At 34.6% G+C, this 22,374-nt stretch overlaps 1 protein-coding gene across 1 annotated transcript; it reads left to right on the top strand.

Moving 5' to 3' along the window:
- Nucleotides 1-127: 127 nt before the first annotated feature.
- Nucleotides 128-21,461, top strand: LOC106616539 (uncharacterized). Its single transcript, XM_014233229.3, has 3 exons — nucleotides 128-561; nucleotides 15,555-16,161; nucleotides 20,166-21,461. Exons 2-3 carry the CDS (start codon nucleotides 16,101-16,103, stop codon nucleotides 20,309-20,311), a joined length of 207 nt encoding a protein of 68 aa, XP_014088704.1. The 5' UTR covers nucleotides 128-561; nucleotides 15,555-16,100; the 3' UTR covers nucleotides 20,312-21,461.
- The last annotated feature ends 913 nt before the right edge of the window (nucleotides 21,462-22,374 follow it).

Here is a 22,374-nt window from a genome sequence, read left to right as displayed (position 1 = left end):
GCTTTCATTCATAAAACCCAGCTGATGGCATTTTGGCGCCATCAGTTTGTCGCTTCGGTCGTGAGTTCGTTTGCTACGCAGCATCCTTGTGCTGCTGTGGCGAGTGAATAGCAAATCAGTCGAAGACAGACAATTAAATATACTGGAAGTGTTTGGCATTTTACGCTCCCTGTCTAGAACGGCTCTCAGTAATTGAGCAAAGTGCGTGTAGGTTTTTTGCTAAGCAGAACATCAGCTAAACAAATTGCGCCAAATAAAAGATAACCATACCTGAGGCGATAGTCAGAAGTGAAATAAATAAAATAGAAGTAAAACATAATGCAACGAATTTTGACGCATTACTCATACGCAATGTCATACTGCGTGCCGTGCGAAGCGTGAGAACGCTCGATTCGTTTGCTTGCTATGTCCATCCAATAAAGACGCCACAAGACATTTATCAGCCTTTGGCGCCACAAGATTTTAAGACAAATCGCGAGGGGTGTGGAGTTAACAGTGATACTGTAGTGAGTCGAGACAGAGGCGGCAATGCTGGCGGCGTCAACGACCGCAACATTACAAGTAAGCGTTAGATTGTGGTAGAGTAGAGTAGAGTATGGCGTTTGAATTAGTTTGTGTGTATGCCGAATGCCATGTTTAACCGAATGAAATTCCTGATTTTTGTTGGGGTCTTCTACCCTGAAAAGGATGCTAGACCATTTAGCGAAACTGCGAGCCTTTTGCATTTATTTATGTTTGAGCTGGGAGAGACAATTTTGCCACGTCTTCTTTGACTATCTCATTCACGAGCTTTTGTTGATTGATGTGTGCACTTCTTTGTTCGAAATATTTTTATTTGTACGTCCGCAATTTCAAAGTCACTCCTAACGAAAGTTTCTTCCGTTTCTACATTCGTTTACTGTTTACTTCAATTGTTCGTTTGCTCTGAGTAAGCTATTCAATTATTTCCGAGATTGCAAATGCTGGTGATGGAAAGACGGCTGCATTAGCTAAACAAACAGACCTTAAATTGCTTCACACAAAGAATGAGAGTGTGTGTGTGTGTGTAAAGAAAATAATAGGTTTAAAAGCATTATAGCATGAGTGCGTGACATCATCGAGAATCATAATTGATTGTTGCCGTAAATTTTATAATGTGTTTACATATACTACATATATTTGCAGTTGTTTGGCCGATCTGCCTAGCACAGGTGTCAAAATTATTCTAAAATGCGTGATCAGCGAATGTCTGTTAAATTAGTTTGCAAAATTTTAGCATTATAGGAATTCACTCGGAGGTTTGACTTAAAAACAATATTCACAGTTCTATATTATACCATGTCTGGGTTTTCACCCCTCTACCTATGAAACGACGGTCACAAAACTACAACTGTCAAATGTCGAGTTGCACATAAGTATATTGTTTGATTTTTTACGAAACCATATTCAGTGTGCAACAATGGCTTACTTTGCGCGTGCCGTACGTGCGAAGCTGCTCGAATTGCCTAATGTGCGAATGTCATCTATATATGTACTATATACATTTATAGGTTTTAAAAATTGTTTTAAATTTCATTCGCACACTGTGAGTTACTGTTTTTACATCAGGAAAATTTCTTTTGGAGAAAAAGTGAAACATTTTTTTTGTTTAATTCTGCGCATAAGTAGAAAGTTTTTCGTAGGGATTTTTCTAGTTTTAAAACTTGCCGTAAATCACTCAAATGTAAACGTTTTGTGTATGTATTTCAATAATATATCAGGGTATTATTAAAATTTTTCTGCTATGTATAACTATCTGCATTGTTATACATCAGCTCAATTTTATTTTTTATCATTTTCATTTGCGAATTAAACGCCAAAGTATCAGAAGACAAATCCTTTAATCAAATACCTTTAAATTTCGTATTTCCTTTTCTTTTTTTACTTTGGATATATTATTAGTGATCTTGAACGGCGGTAACAAATCTCTTCGTTCACATATTATATTTTTTGAAGTTGCAGTCTTTCAAGTTGCTAAACGTCAAACCTAACCGATTCAGGCAACTGTCAAACGTACGTACCCACTCTTGGTGTACGCTCACAAGTTTTTCAATTTCCATTTACTCGAGAGTTGTACATTTCTTTATTTCTGATCTATATGATTTCATGACTGCTGAAATATCTAAAAAGATTTTGAAAATTTTTAACCGTTAAGAAAGACAAACAACGCTTAGCAGTGGTGGAGATTATTTCGGTTGATATTCGTCTACCATATGCAACGAAAATACATGTACATATCGCTATACTTGTGTGCTAAAAAAGTTTCTCCAAAGGCTCCCTTTTTGTCTTGTAGTGGATGGAGCAATTTGTTATTTCATATACAGCATAATTACCTGTTGGTTGTTCACTCCACCTACACCTCATTTATCTCCATTATTTTAACCACTTTCCAGTTATTTTGCAGCTGAGTTTCCGCCATTAGTAACGGATGTTTGTGCCTAACAGTGTTGTGTTTTTGGTCAGTTACAAAAGCTATACTGCTGTCGTTATTAATATTTATGTACAGATTTTGGATTGAAGGTCATACTACCAATTCCAACACCGGACGTGCGCATACACTTCCATTTAAATTTAATGATGAACTATTTTCCAAAAAAAATTTGCTTATATTTTTAAATTTTTTATAGAAAAATTTTTATAACCGCATGCTATGTTATATTGTTAAAGTTAATTCGTGCGAAAACACGCATGTTTTGGTGAACTTTTTGTGGCGACACAGTTTAAATCGCTTTATTAAAACCAATAGAACATTTAAATATGACATTCGAAAAATGTTGTATACAAAATTAATGAGGAAATATTGGAAAATACGGTCAGGGTTTAGTCATTAGATAATACTTAGTTTCCCCCTGTAAAGCTGAGAAGGTTTTTCGAAATTTCAATTCTTTTTAGCACTTTGAAGAGTAAAAATTATTAACAAATTTGAAAATAACTCTCCGGTGTTAGCTTGGAAATTATGTACAAAAATAGTGTTCAAAATTTCAAAATAATCGCTACAGTAGTTTTAAAACTGACTTTGAAAAAGTGTGTTGTTTGGAAAACGCTTTAAAGTTTTAACACTAAAAAATCTTATGTGAAACGTTCATAAGACAGGTATAAAATGACTCGTAAATTTTATTTAGCTGACTTAAAATTGTTACTCATTATTATTGAAATATTATGTATTCAACTAAAAAAAACATAAAATATATTTAATCCCATTTTAAGGTGCAGTCTGCGCGTAGTTAGCGCCACCTTAATTGCATTGTTTGTTTCTCTTTATACGCCATGGTTGTAACACAGTCCTCGACCGCGACACGACATTAAATACCTGAAATATTTAGCAAACGTTTATGGTTGCCGAAAACAAGCGCTCACACTCACAACACCTACGCACTACACACATATGTATATCTATAAGCATGAGTGTCGTGCGTCCATTCAGCCACTCGCTGTTATAACGGCAATTTATCTCCTCCATATGCGCCAATATGCCAAGATGTGTACGTGCCTTAACGGGGGCAAGCTTCCAAAAGTGCTTCAACTTTATACACACATAACTATGTGTGAGTGGTTAGGTTTAAAAGCCCTGCAGGGAAACACGAAATGGTTAATCAAATTATATAGTTTAGAAACTAGAATAACTTTGTAAAACTCGTGGAATTTGGTGGTTGTTTATCCTCTCTATCGCTCTCTGCGACTGCAACAACGAGAAAAATTTTTAATGTATAGGTATTTATATATAATTCTCCATACTACTACCAGTTTTTTTAATCTGATTATAAATTTAAGTTTCGACCGTAGGTCACTGTATGGGCAATATCTTCCAGTAGAAAATTTTATTTATTAAAATTTAGTTGTTTCTCCTAACCAACCAACTAGAGCATTTCTTGCAAGGTATGCACGTCGCAAGTGTCATGATGGGCCTATATTTACGGCTGTATATGTACTATTATCTTGCAAATTAGATCAATCAAAACTAACTCGATGGAATATTAAAAATAGATTCAATTTTATAGCCTAATATGTATGGAGGAAAAAATTTAAATGATTTAATATTGCACAAAAATATGCGTTATTTTATAAGCCTGGTGCAGAAACATTTGAAAACTCTAAAAAGTAAAAACAAAAAATTAAAGGAAAAATAAATTACGGGTGTTTTGGATCAGGGCCGTAAGGTGGTTAAAAAAGTTTAAAACGATATCTCGATTTTCGGTAAAACTACGAGTCCTATGGACCATGGACAAAAACTAAAACTTCGTTAAATAAATTCTAAGGTTCCTGCTTGAAAAATTATCGATCATCACACAAAGGTACATAGCACGCAAATGCAAATTAAGAATCTTTTGATGTGGGCGTCAATTCATTTTGCTATGAGAATTTTTTTTAAAATGGTTATAAACTTGACCACAACCTTTAGTTATCTTCCAAATAAGGAACTAGAATTTTTTACGCATTGAAGTTCTAAGAATTGTCAATTGGGAGATTTCAGTCAAACTTTTTCAATACAAATGTCTTTAATAACTGTTTAGTTTAACTGGGAGCACCTTTCAATTAATCGCAGAGTTTATGCTTTTTCCAAGATAGACGAAATTGATTACAAATTCGAGATTTGTGACATTTCGTAGTGACTATGACAGACATACGTTGACTGTTAAGTTTATGACAACAGAATATTCATTTCGTTAATTAACGGCACAGTTTCTAAGGCCGATGATATCAATGTTATCAGCAGTTTTCACTCTTATAACATGTTCTATTTCAACTCTCTACTCTTTTGGTATTGAATCGACAAAACTACGTTTCTCGTAAAAATCGCCGTACCTTTGGTAGAGCTTTCGGCAGTTGTTGCTCTCTGACAGCCCTTTCAAGCAGATTACACTCAAATCTATCGAACCGATACATTTTTTTCAAAATGGGGTTAAACTATTCGGAGCTATTCCACAACCACACGTATATCCGATATCTGCATGCTTTATGAATAAATTATACACATACATATACCAATGTATGTATTTTGGAAATCATTTAAGTTTTTTGTAAATATTTATTTTTACAGCGAGCGCAAAAATTAAATTTGTTTTCATAATAATGTATGAGTGTCTGTATCCTGATAGTTGTTTCATCGGCTTATATTATTTGATTGACAAGTCGCTTGCGTGCTAAAATGGAGTGGCATGTTTGCTTCACATACAATGTATACGGTATTTTGTTTTGTTCATATGTATGCATGTTTTCCAAGCTTGACTCGGTTTAAAGTCAGCAGAGGTGCGTGGGTGCATGCAAATAAATCGTCGCATGCATACATGAGCTTGCCCTTGGCTTCATGTAACAGTAGCACTAATAACGATGGCTTATCTCTGTAAGCTATACGAGCCTGCAACTACATGCTTGCCCACAAATTGCCACACTGCGATACTACCGTAAGCTGATGCATATGTGTCTGTTTCCGACACATATACAGGCGTACTTCGCATGACACACGAATATTCACTCATCCTCAGCCTTCTTCATAGCACATTCCCCATTTTACGCAGGCTCAGCACTCACTCATTCAGTGCCAAGCCAATAAAGGCTAGCAGAGATTAAATGCAGATAGAATGCATAAATCGTACGCACTAAGTATGCGTGCATCCATATACATATTTATAAACATTCACATCATTATAGAAATATGTTTAGGAATGTAGTTGCAGTTTGGGAAAGTTGACATGCCTCATAGAAGTTTTTTATTCGGATGCAGCGGTAGAGTAATTAAAACTTTAATCAAGGCAGGGCCGTAATGCATTGTCATTCATACCAACCATACCAACCAAACCATACAAAAAGTTCTACAGAGTTGCTAGCACTCTTGTTGTTGTCTATAAGTAATTATCACAAATTATGTATGAGGCACATGCCAAGCTTCTCTTCCGCGTTAAATTTCATTTTAGTTGCTAATTGTCGCATTAGGCCCCAAGCAGTATGGACAATGAAAGAGTAAATAAGGTTTGCCGCTTCAAATTATAGCCAATAGCTAAATTATTGAAAACGTTTATACTAAAAAATATCACCAAAAAATAAATGAAATCTTCGAGAACTTTCCTCGCTCGAAAAAGTTTGCTTTCAAACTCTTATTCGTATGGAAACCTTTCGTAGCGAAAAAGCTGTATGATATATAAAAATATGTGTACATACGAGTCCATTAACATTGAGGTCACTTAGAAATGTCACATTTCAACTTTTGCAAGGCTGATGAGAATGTGTAAATAATCCATTTGTTAAAAGCATACAACCTTCCACCGGAATCAAAGTATGCAATTCAATAATCTTTATTATAAGACTGAACAATATAGCAGCCAATGCATTGATATTTGCTTTATTTTTTTGATAGAATTAAAACTTAATAATTTATTACAATAGACATTGCATATACCCAGCAGACCCGACGGGCATTCAAATTGAGATGCCCGAGGCGACAACTTAAATCAATCTCTCGCCACACACCATTGCGATGTGACTCACAAAAACACACAAAGAAAGAGTTTGCAAAAGGATAGAGCTAATGGATATTGAACGTCTCTGTGTTGGGATCGAATGTGATAGCAGCGAAGGTGGGAAGCTTTTGACGGTGAACGGTGAATTCGAGTAGATGTCAAGAGCTGCAAGGCGACCAAAAAACCAAAGAAGAGGCAGGCTGAATAAATACTTGTAAGTCAACAAAAAGCGAAACCCAACCACTATGCTAAAATTAGTGAAATTAGAAAAATGGGAAGAACTGAATCGATATAATAAAAGGCTTTTTGCCGGTGCGGTTAGCGACCGCAGAACACAAATGCGCTGTTTGTCCGCGAATTCCCTACAGAACAGACACCCACTCATAAAGTCGACGAACGAACGGATGAACGCTCGGTTGAATGAAAGGCTGTTCGTCGATTGGACACTGTTGATGTGAGTACGTACTTACAAACATACATAAGTACACGTAATGCTGCTGGCTGTTCATGTGTAGTTGCTAGCTGAAAAGAGGAGTTTTTACACCAAAATTCAAATGCTCGAAGCATAATAGTTGAATTATTTTTTTATCAGTTTTCAACAACCGAATTGGCGTGTGCTCTTCATTTACCAACACCCACATGCAAACATAGAAATTTGAACCGGTTTGCTGGTTGGCTAGCCACACATGTCTTGAGCGCAAATCGAAACACTGACGTGGTACGTCAAAACTTTTCGACTGGTCAACAAGGGATCGATGCACCCACCATTGTAGTGTGTTGTTTTCATGATATCGGCGACGTGTGTTGGAGAGGCGTACGTTGCTATGAGCTTGGAACTACGAACTGTATTAGATTCTGGTAACAAAGGCCGCATTTGGCGATGTATCTGTTCATTTTCACAGTAATTTGCATGCTGCTGCTTTGTGCTCCACTGCAACCGTTCTAGCGTAAATTTGGTGCTTAATAAGTGCACTACGCAGTATGTACATATATATATACTTGTATATATACATATAAACCATGCATATACAAATGTATGTAATAATATTAAACTCGCAACTATACTTATTATTACGCTGTTGACTTTGCTATGCATACAGGGCTTCTTAAGTTCGTCAAAAAGAAGTGCGTGAGAGAAAATTACTTTTCGGCAAAAGTTTCGACTTATTATCACAAACTATAAAAATAATCCACCCATCTGTGGTTGAAAATATTTTTTGACAGCTTAGCACGCTAGCATTTTCTTTGACTTTTGCTTACTTTTCACGACTTGGGTGCTTTCTTCGTGGATTTTCTCGCAAATGTTGGAAAACTTTTGCGTTACTAAGCATAAAAAGTCAACTCATTAACGACACAACACTACAAATGATGGCATCGTTCCTAACCATTTTCTCGCTTTGATATCTTACCGCCAAATACTCTAAGCAAAAACAACTATTTTTTTAGAAACCGACTTAACAATATACAAATTTTGCTTAACTGTATATAGGTTGAGTATTTTTACTGTTGTTGATTACCTTCTCACACAAATTTTTGAAAGCAATAACAATCGATTAAGAACCAAAGAGTGAAGTGTGAGTTATAATAACATAGCGCCAAGAGAATTTCAAATATTTACCCTTAAATTATTCTGACTGAATGAGTTCTCTCATTGTAATTACAAATTTGAGCAAGCGATTTCGCTCATAAAAGACTTAACTCGAGAAAACAAAATAAAAATTCAAATAAGTATGGACTGAATTCACACGGAACTATATGTATGTTATAATATGTTAAACTACAACTTACTATCAATTTTGTGTATTAATATTAATATTTATATAATTTTTCGGAAAATTATGTTAGTGACTATTTTAGGTTGAATTGTGATAAAAGCTAAAACACTTTTATATCACATATATATTATTTGTATAGTGTTATATACTATACAATTTACAAATGCTTCTCTAATTTGAATATTGAAAAATCGTGTGCTCTTTACATTATGTGTATCTGCAACACTCATACGTCACGGTGCTCTGCGATTTCTCAATCTAGATTAATGAAACTAAGATGTTTCGAAGTTATTTGCAATCATTTAATTTCCATGTGTTTTTGTGGTCGAACTTATTCATTATCGGAACCTTCAGTGCTTGGCTGCCGTGGAGAAAATCTCTTTTCGTTGAATTCTGATGCAACATCGGCGAAAACGAAAATAATATTGCGATCGGTTTTGATATAGTAAACTCCGCGGATGATGTCGGACAATGGAGCAGCTGGGTTCTTAGTACATATCATTTGACCACATGCTTTACATTGACTTGCTATTTTTTTGCTGAATTCGAAAGAATTATTTCTTCTTATTTTAGCCAGATTTAAAAATTCATATAAAATATATATATAAATGTATGTATAAAGTGATTAGTATGTTTGAATAAAACATTTCTATTCAATCTTTCACTTTTCGTTTAAAGTTTAATTATGCATGCACTGTAATTAGTGCTATAAACCACTAGCTGGATTCAAGTGAACACATAGTTTTAATGGCAATATGAAATATGCATGAGCGTCTGCCAGTTAATGATTATAATTAATAATTATTATATATGATTTGTTTGATATTGTTTTTTTTTATCAAACATTCCCTTAAATATTAATGAAACTGCAAAAATTCTGCTTTTGCTTCCTGTAATTAAGTGCATATACAGTTTACAAAAGCACGTTTGTGGACTCTTATGTACACATATACACACACAAATAAAGATCGAATCACCAAAACAAGAAAAAACATTAACGTCGGCTGCACCGCAACCATAATACCCTTTACCGGTGCGTAGCTTACAATTTAAAAGGATATAAAAATATATTTATTTCAATATTGATCGTTCAGTTTGTTTGGCAGCTATATGCTATAGTGGTTCGATAGCGGCGGTTCTGACAAATAAGCAGCTTCTGGGGAAAAGGACGTGTGCTAAATTTCAACTTGATATCTCAAAAATTGAGAACTAGTTCGGGTATATACAAAGAGACGTACAAGGACTCAACACGTCAGCCTTATCGTTTATATATGTATGTACTTCTCTTCCTCTTGAATGTTGCAAACTTTACTGGACGTAAAAACATCGTGGCAAACTTAATATAAACTGTTTAGGGTACAAAAATGTCGTAATAAGTATTATGCAGAAATAATGAAAATTTAATTAGGTACGTACAATTAAGGGGTATACCATTATGCAGAAAATAATAATATATTTTAAATTTTTATTATTCTATGCTTTGCTGTTTACAAGCGCATTTTTCTATAGCTTTCTGTGTAAATTACAGTATTAGTAATCAACACGTTTTCTACAGAAAAATATCAATATCTGCTGAGCCTTCTTGACTCTTCTTTATTGCTAGCAATAACAATTGCTCAGAGTATTTGAATGGATGCATTATTTTGACAGCTTCTGTAAACTATTTTATGAAGATGTGAGTAAGTGGATTTGTGGTAATGCCGAGAAATTGTTAATTGGATATAAGGGATTTGTGGCGCTTTTTTGCAAATCACTTCCTAATCTCACATAGATCCAGTTGTTAACACAGTTATTGTTTTTATAACAAGTGCTAACCTAATGTAGGCTTTACGTACAACTTTATAAGCATGCGAGAATTTTTTCAAAGAGAAGATTCCCAATATTAATTTCAACCAAGATTTTACAGAATGCAATTACGTACACACGTATTTATATTTACTTAATCTCATGTAATGGTTGGATGTATGCGCATGCAATTGAATTTTTCGTATATTACGAGTATATAATTCATCTTTGACGGCTGCCCTTGAAAACTTACCAGTATTCTAGTAATTGCATTAATTGACATTTTGGCCTCTTGCTTTTGTGCAATTTACACATGTCTGTACAATTTTTAAGACTGAAAAATAGAATCAACATCTCGTTGCAATTTCGAAAATGAATTCGATCAATTCGAATAGCAAATAAAGCAAATGCCATGCTTAATATGGCCCCGTACAAACACAGGATTATATTATTTAAGGAGAAAACCACATTTTTAAGTGCGTAGGATGTTCATATGTGCAACTAGAAGCATTGTTAGAAAATACTTTTGCTTTTACTTATTTATTCAACCAATTTTGTATAGTTGAACTTTTTCTCTTTGACAAAGACACTCGTACTTTCTCAATTTTTTTTTATAATATTTACATTATATATATTTATCAACGTTTTGCTTTTACTGATATATTTAATATATTATATATATATATTTATATAAAGTGTATATTATATACCATATATATGTATGCATATAACAGTCCTTTCGACTTAACTCAGCTTTGGTGTTCATCATAGGACCTGACGAACGTTTTTTTACGATCGGAACAGAAATATGTATGTTCATGGATCGCGAATCAGTAAATCTTTTACAGTATGCCACTCAAATGTGCAGTTATTTAAAAGAAAAAACTCAGTCCGATGTCAATTCAAACAAATGTGCTCGTAGTCATGGCACGATTTTCGGGCATCATAAATTGGAAACATCCTTAAATTCAACTCCCAAATTTCTATACATATGTACATTCTTACATGCGTAGAGAGCTCGTTTCATTCCATTTTGCATAGAGTGAAACATGCATGATTATATACTTACACACATACATATGTACGTTTTCTCAAAATCGTATTTTTTCCAGTGGATGCTCTTGAGTTTGCCTTTTCAGTGATGCGTTTATATTTGCACGCAAAATTGTTATTTTAATATTATGCTTAGTGCTCGAGTTGCTTTACTTGATTGGCTTAGGAAACAAATGCAAACGAGTGCTATACATTAGGGTGTTCACTGTGGTATAAAAATATCTAAATTTAGGTTAATAAGCAGAATAATAATATATTACGTACATACGGCAGCCTATTTAGTTTGATGCCAAGCCAAAATTGGAAGTGGAATCGTAAAAAAGTATTTACGTATGTTACTACAAATTTTGTAATACCCACAAGGAAATGTCAGAGACCCTATAATATACATAGGTTTGAGTATATTATATAATTGATTAGTGTGACGAGCTAAGTCGATTTATCAATGTCCATCTGGCTGTACATACACGAACTAGAAACTGCTGTCCCCTTTTTTTGAGGAATCCATCCGGTGCTGTGCAGCTCTTTTGTCGGAACCGCCAATAACGGATCACTATAGCTTATAGTTAAGCAATTTCGGTTTTTAGTGCAATTTAAACACAAAAAGCAAATTTACTCTTTCAGCAATCTTCCGAGTTGTTATTCGGACCACGGACCACATTTTATGCACATCGGCTTCATTAGGCCTTCCAGGACGAAATTTTGCAAACCAGTTTTGCCAAAATTTTCGGATTGCTTGAACTGCATTTTTACCCTTTTGATAATAAAACAGCAAAATAATGCTGTTTTCGAACTTTAATCTTCGGTAGAGCACAAAACAAAGGATATTCCAAAAAATTTAAGAAAATTCTATACAAACAAGCCTTACTATATCAGCTGTTCAAATATACATATAACGGTAAAGAGGTTAAGTGTAAAGTTGACTGCGAAAATACTCAATAAAGTCAGCTGTTGTCATCAAACGCAACTACTTAGTGAACGACCCAATATACATATACCATATAAATATATACAATATAATATACAATATACATATATCGTTTCGCTCATTTGCTCTTAAAGTGCATGCATACTTAAACGGGCTTTAGTACTTTTATCCATACATATGTACTTGTGTACTTATTTCACATTTGAACCTTAATTTTTCCTATTGCATTCGCAAATTTTTAAAAAACGCAGAACTTTTTCGCATTGGAACGCATTTGCTGACAAATTCAAGCAAGATTAGAGTAAGTTAGCATGTTGTCTCTGCTTCCATTATGAATTTAAGTTCTACTTATGTACACATACATATACATACAAAGAGTTGCATTCGATCGAAAAAAAACATTGAATAAAATGGCAAGAATAAACAGTATCTCGCGTTTTTATTATTTTCATTTGGTTTTCTCTCATTTCACTGGTTTTAGTAATTTTAATCAGTTTAAGAGTGCCAAAACAAAGAAAACAATTTATGTATGGGTAATGCAGGGATAAGGTGTATGGGTAATTTTATTGTCATTGAATTCTTCGTGCTAAAACTCATTGCACTTCTCTCAGTTCCGCTAATTTAATGAATTATTTTTGTTTAAGTAGAGCATCCTTACCGTTGGATACCTTACGCTTTACTCATTACATAAACACATACAGATATACATACACACCTACACGAACAAAATGCTTCAGCCGTTCGTCGTCATGGCGGCCATAAATTTATTTGATGTCAGTGAATATTTGCACATACATATCTATGTATGTATTTAAAAAAAAAATGCCTTCCTTTGTACACCGAACAATTTGCGGACTTCATTTACGAAGTACGAGTACGAGCGAACGCACTACATACAATTGGGAAGTAAGCAAAAATTTCTCAATAAACTCATTTTTATTCACTTCTTCTCACTAATCAGATCAACTTCAAAATGAGAAAAAAAATTGCGAGACAAGTGCAAATAAAATAAAATTAAAAAACTTCATATTTTTTTCTTCTACGTTTATTTGCATTTCTCCAAGGACATTTAGCATATATATTCCAAATGAACTGCTAAAATGCGAGTACGAAAATATAATTTCCAATGGTGTCCATTCTAACCTAGATGGTTGAGTTTTAGCTATGTACCCGTTCTGAGGTCCTGCCATAAAATGTGTCTTCAATTCGAAATTTTTTCCATCGAAATGACAGTCTAACCAATTTCTTAACTTATTTTGTCTGGCGCTTAATAGTTTTATACTTGTTTCTTTGCTTTTGTTTTTTCTCTGTACTATTTCTCTAATATTTTTATTGCCCTTCAGCCATTGAAAGTGCCCATTGCCGTTCATTAAATTCTTTACGTCAGCACTTTGCTCATTTTCGACAATGCACGCATTATAATAAAGGATTTTACTCACGATTGACACTTAAAATTTAAAAGGAGCTTACCGCTCTGCGAATTGAGCGCTGCCTTTTATTTATTTATTTTTTGAGTGCCAAATTGCGCTGTGCTATCTTTCGGGACAAGTTCATATGCACACGCTTACTTGCACACGCATGGCTTAACCACGCGAAGTAGCTCAGTCTTTTATCGAAATGTGAATAAACCTTTGATACACACATAATGCTTTCGGGAAGGAGAGTTAAATTGGCTATGTTCAGTTATAAATTTTGGAAATCATTTCCTCCATTACCATTTCAGTTTTCAGTATTCAACAATCAAATTTGGGTTGTGCTTCATTGAGCTCTTTGGAATTTTATCTGCTGCTCCTTTATCAATTACCGCCGCACGATTATTACAATTGAACAGCTCCAAAAAAAGATAAGAATCATCAGTTCATTGTTGTTTTGGGTCTATTGTGAGCTTTACATAGCGCTTTGGCATAACCAAATAACTTTTTCATGTTTTCGGCATTCATATGGCCTCTACAGAATTTATCAAACCAAATGGTTGCTTCCCCGGCGCTGTGTCCATGTAACACGCATAAAGCCAATTTTTGATATTAGCAATATTTTTTTCACCAAAAAACTCGATTTCATTAGCGCACAAGTTTTGTTTTTATCAATTTTTATACCCTGAACATATTAAGTTTGCCACGAGGCTTATAACACCCAGAAGCAAATGTCGGAGACCCTATATAAAGTCTATAAATAAGTGATCAGCGTGACAAGTTGAGTCGATTCATATAAAAGATCTGGCCGTAATTTTCTCTTCAAGAGTCTATTAAACAAAAGTGTAAAAATCTTACTTCTAAAAGGCAGACAAAGCGAAACTTTCTGTGGTCAGTCATTTGTAATTTTATGCGCCACATTAGTGCAGTAAAAGTAGAAGTACTTTAGTGCACGCATACCAAGATATTAAAAGCTTTCAGTATAAAAAGTAGGTACATATGTACCTACATATGCGTCGAAAACGCTTTCCTTTATAGAACAGGCGGTAAAGCAGAACATATAAAATCCTTATAGAGAATTAAAATGCGTTAGCGAAAAAATGGAATAAACAAAGCAATTAGCAGCGATGAAACAGAAAGGCAAACTAATGACTATAATCAAGAATGAAATATATCCCATAATAAAGTATGTAGATAGGCTTATTATTCATTAATAAGGACATCATAGCCATACATACTCAAATGTCAACTAAATAATACCGCAAAAACGCTCAGAACTAAGTGCATTGGCGCCAAAAAAATACACAAATTGTGATGCTTACAATATGTTTTTATATAAGAATGTGCATATCCTGACTATATTTTTAGCGAATTTTGTTGAATTCAGATCGAACAATATGTCCGAAAGAAGTTAAACAGATTTATATCGGATATATTACGAAATTATTCATTGTGCATACTATTTGAGAACAGTGGTGGCTAAGAAGTTTGGTATGAAATGCAGCATTTCCTAAAGAAAGCAAAATGAGAACATAAAAAAGTACATGTTAGGGTTTTTGACTAAGTCTCTTTAGTTTTTTTTTCAAAGCAGAAATTGAAGGCAATTTACTGTAGAACCGTGTTAAATAATTTATTAATAAATTCAAATAAACAAATATATATTTCGTGATTGTCTTAGGTAGTCAGTAAATGATTCGTATGCTTTAAAATTTGTGTTTAGACCTTTATTCCTTTATTTTTATTTCTAACGGCTATTTGAAAACTACATTTTTCTAACAAGTGAAATAATAATAACCTACGTTTCAACTAGTATACTACCATACAAACATTTCATAAGCTTTGGTCAGCCCTTCACTAATCACATACCTGTGCAAAATAGACAAACCAAATCTAGTTTTCTTACGACCCAAAACTGTTAGTTTTTTTTTTACATAAATCGCAAATTCATAGGAATAGTAGTAAATAATAGTAGTTTGGTCATCAGTTTGATGTTTCAATGAGGAGTATTAGGGTGTATGTATTGGTAAACTTTCCTTCTTTTCTACAATTTATGGGCAAGTTTTATTTTATATGACCATCGCTGCCATGGAGTTCATTAATTTTCGTCTATTCTATCCATTTTCGACAGGCAAAGTCAATTTCCATCAGAAGTGGCTACAACAATTCACAAAGAGCATAATAAAAGCGATTGTTGGCGCATCATCAATGAGTACCATATATTTCGGAAAGTTTCCACGGGATAGCATCAACAGAATCTAAGCAGCTAACACTACGTTTGGAAGTGGCAAACAGCAACGGCGGTAAAAAGAGGGAGGTGCAAAAATTTGCAAAGGCCATAGGGAACATAACGCTTGACAGCTCAGCATCGGCGAAAATAGCTTTCCACTACCGCAACACTGTCGACTTCTTAAAGTCACATTGTCAGCGTAGTCTCGTCAATCACAAAGAAAACACAAAACCAACAACAACACAAACTATACATCTATTTACTACTGAATCAGGCGGGAAACTAAACGCTCTTCCCACAGTTGTCAGCTGTCACCGTTAGCAAACAGAGCAGTCATAAGCGTTAGCTCACCCGTCTGCTAACGCCTCTAATCTATAAATTCACTTGGCTACATTGGCTTAGCTACGCTTCTCCGTTTCGTTTCGTGGACAAAATACTGCACAAAAAATGCCTGTGGGTGGGCGCACAGCCGGCAAATACGGATATTCCGACAACAGTTACTACAGTGGTAAGTTCATACTTTTATTCAGGGCAAATCAACTCACACACGCACTAACCTTTCGGCCAGAAATGCTACTACCAATAGCACAGCGAACAGTTTAATAATAGAAAATCAGAACTCCCAGTGCCACCCCCCGCCTTTGAACCACCCCAATTTCTAATGATACAGAGTTGTTTTATACACTTGTATACATAGAGAAGAATAAATGTGCGTAGCACCAACTATGCTTTGACACATTTCCTTGTCACCGAAAGGCAGCATGGTTCCAGCGTATCGGAGCAAGAGTGTGAACATTAAACTCTCAGCAGCATCAAACAAGAGCAGAAAGTACAAACAAACTGGTAAGGAAGGGCTAAGTTCGTGTGTAACCGAACATTGCAAACTATTGCAATTTGCAACGAACAAAGGTGAAAGAACACCTTCAGGTATTAGCAGAAAAGATACTTTCTGAATTTCATTAAGATTTCTTACATATTGACCAATAGATGCGGTTTGAAGTGAATCGGAGGTTCGAAAATATTTATGTTAGGTATATGTTGGCTAAGGGAAGTGTTGACCTGCTTTTACCCATTTTTGGCACAAGTTATAGTGCGTTTTCGACAATTTTTGGACGTAAGATGAAATACCTTGATGACACTATTTGTGCAAAGTTTTATTCTGATAACCTTATTGATGTTTGATTTGTATACTGTAAAGTGAAAGAATCAAACGAGATTTGAAAACTTTTTTATATGGTAATTGGACTTGTGCAGTTTCTAATGGGAATGTTTGGGTAATCTCACACACCAAATTTGGTTAAAATATTTCGTATAGTTCCTGAGACATAGGATTTCAGCTAAAGGTAGGCGGTGCCACGCCCAGCAAGCTTGGTTGGTATATCTTAAGCGGTTTGGTAGGTATGTATATTAAACCATTTAGAGGGCGGAACCACTCTTACTTTAAAAAAATGTCTAGCCCCCAGTGACCCTTGCTACTCACCCGGGTCACTGGATTTCGACTCATCTCGTCATCCTGATCATTTATATATATATAACTGTATATCTATCACGATTAAATTTAGGTGATACAAGCAACCATTAGGTGAACAAAACTATTATACTCTGTAACAACATGTTGCAAGAGTATAAAACAACGAATGACTTTTGCGCAAAAAAGCTAAAAAATGGTAGTAAACAAGCATGGTGGAATCTCAGCGCTTAGCGTTTAATACAAATGGCCAACATGCTCTTGCTGCTTATTCATACATATATACATATACTTACAAGCTATCAGAATAAAAGCGCATTGACAGTTGCTCAGTGACCGAATTCAATGAGCCGAAAAAGTACCAATATATCACGTTTTTGCCCACCGCAATCTCCATTTGACTTTTGTAACATAAACTCATGTTCACCCACACGATTCAATCTTATTATTGCTATACAATCATCACTCTTTTCATTTTCGTTTAACGCTCTCAATGACACGCGACAGACTCCTTAATGCTCGCAATGGGGTGGAGACATGAAATAAAACCACAACAGCTCGACCTTCATTAAGACTTCCTCGAGCTAGCTATTTTGGACGAATTTCGAGCTTTGAGCGCTCATTCATTTTTTGATGCAAAAAAATTACAATAAAATTTCTGACACCGGAATGGGGTCAATGCAAAATCTATTTCCACGAGTAATGTCCCACTTAGAGTGTTTTAAATCATTTTATTATGATATATGAAATTCGTAGATTAAAACAACATCTCAATGGATTTAAGAAATAATGGAAAATGAAAGAAATTGGACCTTTGAAGGAAAAGAATCACCGTGTATAGCATTCGATTCTTTGATTTCAATGAGCCATTTCCCTTCCAAAAACTAGAATCGAATCGCCGAAATTTCTCTTCGATATCTTTATTATGTGGACTATACAAAAGAGTAATAGGATGACTGTGACATCTGCTTGCAGCTTGACTTTTTATTTGGCTTCAAACGTGCAACACATGCTTTATATGGTATATGAGTACCGGTGGTAAAATGGACCAACAAAAGTTTTTTTTATTTAATGTATTCCTAACGACTACCTTGTTAACACTTTTATTACTCAGTAAGTTTGAAAGACTTGCATGGTTCCATTGGCTGCGAGAACTTTTTACTATTGTTTTCGCTCAATTTACAAGTTTCGCTGCATCTAAATGTGCTTCATGGTAAATAGGAATATGCATAAAAGTTCATATTTTATTTACTCGTTTACTTATTTGAATTGAAATCTTAACGTGAAAAGTTTAACAGTTACATATATATATATAGATACACAGCATTTTCACGGATGACTTTTTGTTAAGGATTAAAAGAACAAAGGTTAGCGAAGTGCCCGAAGTGGCCGAAGGTGTTGAAAGCAGATGAAACGAAATACAAGCGCACTTAAACGTTGTTGTTAGGTAGCTGCCAGTAATTGGTGATGTCGATTGCAGGGCTTTGCAGAGTGGACTGAAGAGAGTCGAAACTGACAAGCTGAATAAATTTCAAGTGGCGTTTCGGTGACAGCTTCCAGCGCTATTCGTTAATGAACGCCACCATGTGCTTTCCAAAAAATCTTTTATATATTTAATTTACTATATTGCAGGTGCATATGCATTTTTATAAGTAAGCAACGGGAACATGAATCCATATCTAGTTCAGATTATATTTTAAAATTGTACCACTCATATTAAACCGGACTGTTATAACTAATTATAATATTTAGTACTTGGTGGCGAATCTTTTGTTGTTTAGAACTGCCCGCAAGTGCTTAGGAATAGAATTCACCAAGTTATCGCATACTTCTGGTTCTCCTAGCGAATTATTTCCAGATATAAATATTAAATAAGATTAAGGTCAGAAACTATTTTTTCTTACTCGAATTATTTAATTGAAGATTCTACTTAACGACGAAAGTAAATTTAATTTATATGGATCCGATGAGAAGATGTTTGTATTGCGCCAACTCAAAAGACAAATTCGAGCCGAAAAACACAGAGGCCACAGTAAAACATGAATGAGGTTCTATGATGGTTTGATGTTGCATTGTGATGCTATGGATGGTTTTATGTATATGTTTGCAAACCTTAAACGAGCCATATTTTTTAAACCAAGCAAAACAGTCTCATTATGTCGAACCGCAAATGTCTAAAACACAAAAATGTATGCTTACGGTCAAAAAGAGTTGAGATGGGCTGACAGCTTTGATCTTAAATTCGGCTCACCTTACTTGTTTTTTTACGGTTATTTGAAATTAAAAATTCGTACGGCAATGGACCGCACAGACAAACATCCTGTAATCAAAGCGTCTCATCATCCCGACCCTTGACTCAAGATCTAATTTGAGCTGCACTGGTCCATTAAAACTGCACGCCCAAATCGAAATAATAAAGATGTTTTTCCTAGATTGCAGATAACAGAGGGATCGCGTCGTAAACAAACACACGATAATTGACATATTGAGATCAAACTTCACACGAACATAAAAAAGGTTGTACCAATCCGGGTTAAATTGGATCTTGAGACATATCGTTTAGTTTTCCATGAACTATACAGCCTATTGGTAGGAATATAATGTGGAAAATCATGTAATTTCAAACACAAATGAAGCAATGAAGGTGTTTTTATTCAGATCTAGATAGACTTTATAGGTGCCCAAGCATGTGGATTTCTACTTTGAAAACTTAAAAAATGTTTACACTTGCTAAATATGCAGTGGTGTTTTTATATTGATTTAAATTGGAAGAAAATTTCATCGCCATCTAAAAAAATCACCATGACAGCAATCTTTCTCAAAATCCATGTTTCAAGATCGGAACAACGTGCGTGTCTGCCAGATAATGGCATATGGCGTGGAGAAGGAGAGTAACGCATTTAGTAGTAACTATAAATGCTTTCATATCACAAACCGAATAAGAATAAAAACCGAACACACATAATTGCTTTGAAGCTTGCATTAAGCACTCAAATCAAATTACTCCTTTTTCTATATTTTTCCCCCTTGCCTACCTTTTGCAGGCCATTCCTACAAAAGCATCAACGATGAAATTATTTGGGTGAGCATCGGCATGGGCGTCACTATAATTGTTCTAATCACCATAGCGCTGTGCTACATCGCTTACGAGAAATGCCACAAGAAACGTGAATACTACATTAATGCATAACGCGGTACCTTGGAGACGGTGAATTTTAATAGCAACTGGCAGCCAATTATGGAAGCGAACGGCATGCAGGGTCATGTGGCACGCAGCACATGCAACGAAAGCCAATTTGCAAAAAAGATAGCCGAAATGTATTCAGAACGCAAAAGTGTACGCGATATGAAGGTGCCGCCATAACTGAAGAAGATAAAAGTATACCGAGCAGCGTGAGGGAGTGCATAGCAAACCGCAAAGTTAACAGCGCATTGGCATAAATAAAAGTGCCGCCTCCCACCAACCATCGACCGCAAACCGCTTGCTCCGTTTACTGCAACTGCACTTCGCACTTCCTCTTACACACACAAATGCAATGTACACACATATGCACACATGCTGTTGTAATAATATGCGGTAGATCTAGTTTGTATGATGCGCATTTCGAAATATCTGAGCCAAAAAGCGCCAAATCCCCCACAAAATTACATTTTTCAAACGCGCAGAAAACATTTGCACTTGCAACCAGAAGCGCTTAATGGCAATTGCTTAGCCATTTTCTTTGCTTGGCTACTCGTATTTTGGTCATCATGAATGTGTTTATATGGTATATTTAGGTTTCCCTCGCTTGTACAGGAACAGCAAGTCAAATCCCGTTAAGTTGGGTCAAAGCGTCGAAATGGAGGACAATGGTGCAGTCAACCATATAAACATATTTACATTGCGCTCTGTACGTATGAGCCGTTTGCAATGGCAATTTAGAGAGGTGAGCTTATAAGGAAAAATAATACTCCCACATTTAAAAAGCTTTAAATAAAATAAGGTAAGGCCTTTGAAAATTCGATTGAATTGAAATAACTTAAAAATAAATTAAAATAAAAAACGATGATATTTAAAAGACCTGAATATATTACTTTAAAGATGAAATATTAGTAAACGAATTTTAATAGAAAATGTATAAATCTACTTATAAATATTATATATATACACATATATAAATGGCATCCTGTTTTAAACAAATTAAAACTATTTACTGTATATAAATGTCAATGAAGATCCTGAATACAGAATTAGATATCTAGTAATGTACCAAATTCAATGTTAAATTTACATTTCCAAGAACTATAACTAAATAGGTTGATCTCAACCAACTATACGACTTTTTAGGCTATGTGTGAGTATTTTTCTTACGTGTAAAACGTTAAATAAAAATCTTTTAAAAAGTTATAAAAATGTGGAGATTATACTATACAAGAATAGTTACTAAAAAAAACATTTTTAATTATAAATAAATAATATTTTGATAGGATTTTTCCTAACACACCTGCATAGTATTACTAAGAAGATTGTGTTTATCTTCAACTTCAAACTTCATTTAACTATAAAATTACTTAAAAATACGTGGTGTCCCACCAATAACTGAATATTTTGGTTATAAATGCACTATATATTATTCTTGAAATTTATTATTTATTCAAAATAAGTTCCATTATACTCAATACAACGTTTAAAACGATTAACCATCATATGTATAGATTTTTTGTCATTTATAGGAATGTTCTTCAGCACCTCGGTTATGGCTGCTTGAATCGCTCGGATCATCATAAATAATACATAAAATACATAAGTTTCAGAAATAGAAAATAGTCACATGGTGATAGATCAGGCGAAAACGGAGGCTGCTTGCTGAAAGAAATCGGTTTTTTCAACAAAAACTTTATCAGTCCTTTGGTATTTCATTCATTTATGTGAAACAAAACGCGCAAAGGCCATTCTTTAAGCTCTTTCTTAGCCAACATTCTCGTTGTAAAAATTGCATTGATTCCAATAATTCAGCACGATTACTAGCTTCTGGACGACATGGCCTTTGGTCGTCGTTTAAAGCATCACGAACATTTTTAAATCGTGTAAACCACGTATAAACTTGACTACGACTCATACAATCATCGCTTTAAACTTTTTTCAACAATTCATTTGTCTCAGCGAATTTTTTTTCAACTTTAACACAAAATTTTATATTTGCTGTTTTGTAGAAATAACTGTAACTTTAACATCCGTTTTACATGAAGTTAGGTGCATTTGAAAGAGAATGA

The sequence above is a fragment of the Bactrocera oleae genome, chromosome 2 (genome assembly GCF_042242935.1).
Source record: "Bactrocera oleae isolate idBacOlea1 chromosome 2, idBacOlea1, whole genome shotgun sequence".
Lineage (NCBI taxonomy): Eukaryota > Metazoa > Arthropoda > Insecta > Diptera > Tephritidae > Bactrocera > Bactrocera oleae.
Note: the sequence above shows the minus strand (reverse complement) of the source record. Positions and strands in the feature narration are given on the sequence as shown.

What these genes read in the sequence shown, in the direction of transcription:
- LOC106616539 (XM_014233229.3), top strand. Translation starts at nt 16,101, where the DNA reads ATGCCTGTGGGTGGGCGCACAGCCGGCAAATACGGATATTCCGACAAC. An exon ending in CGACAACAGTTACTACAGTG is followed by an intron (nt 16,162 to 20,165) that starts GTAAGTTCATAC and finishes TACCTTTTGCAG; the next exon opens with GCCATTCCTACAAAAGCATC.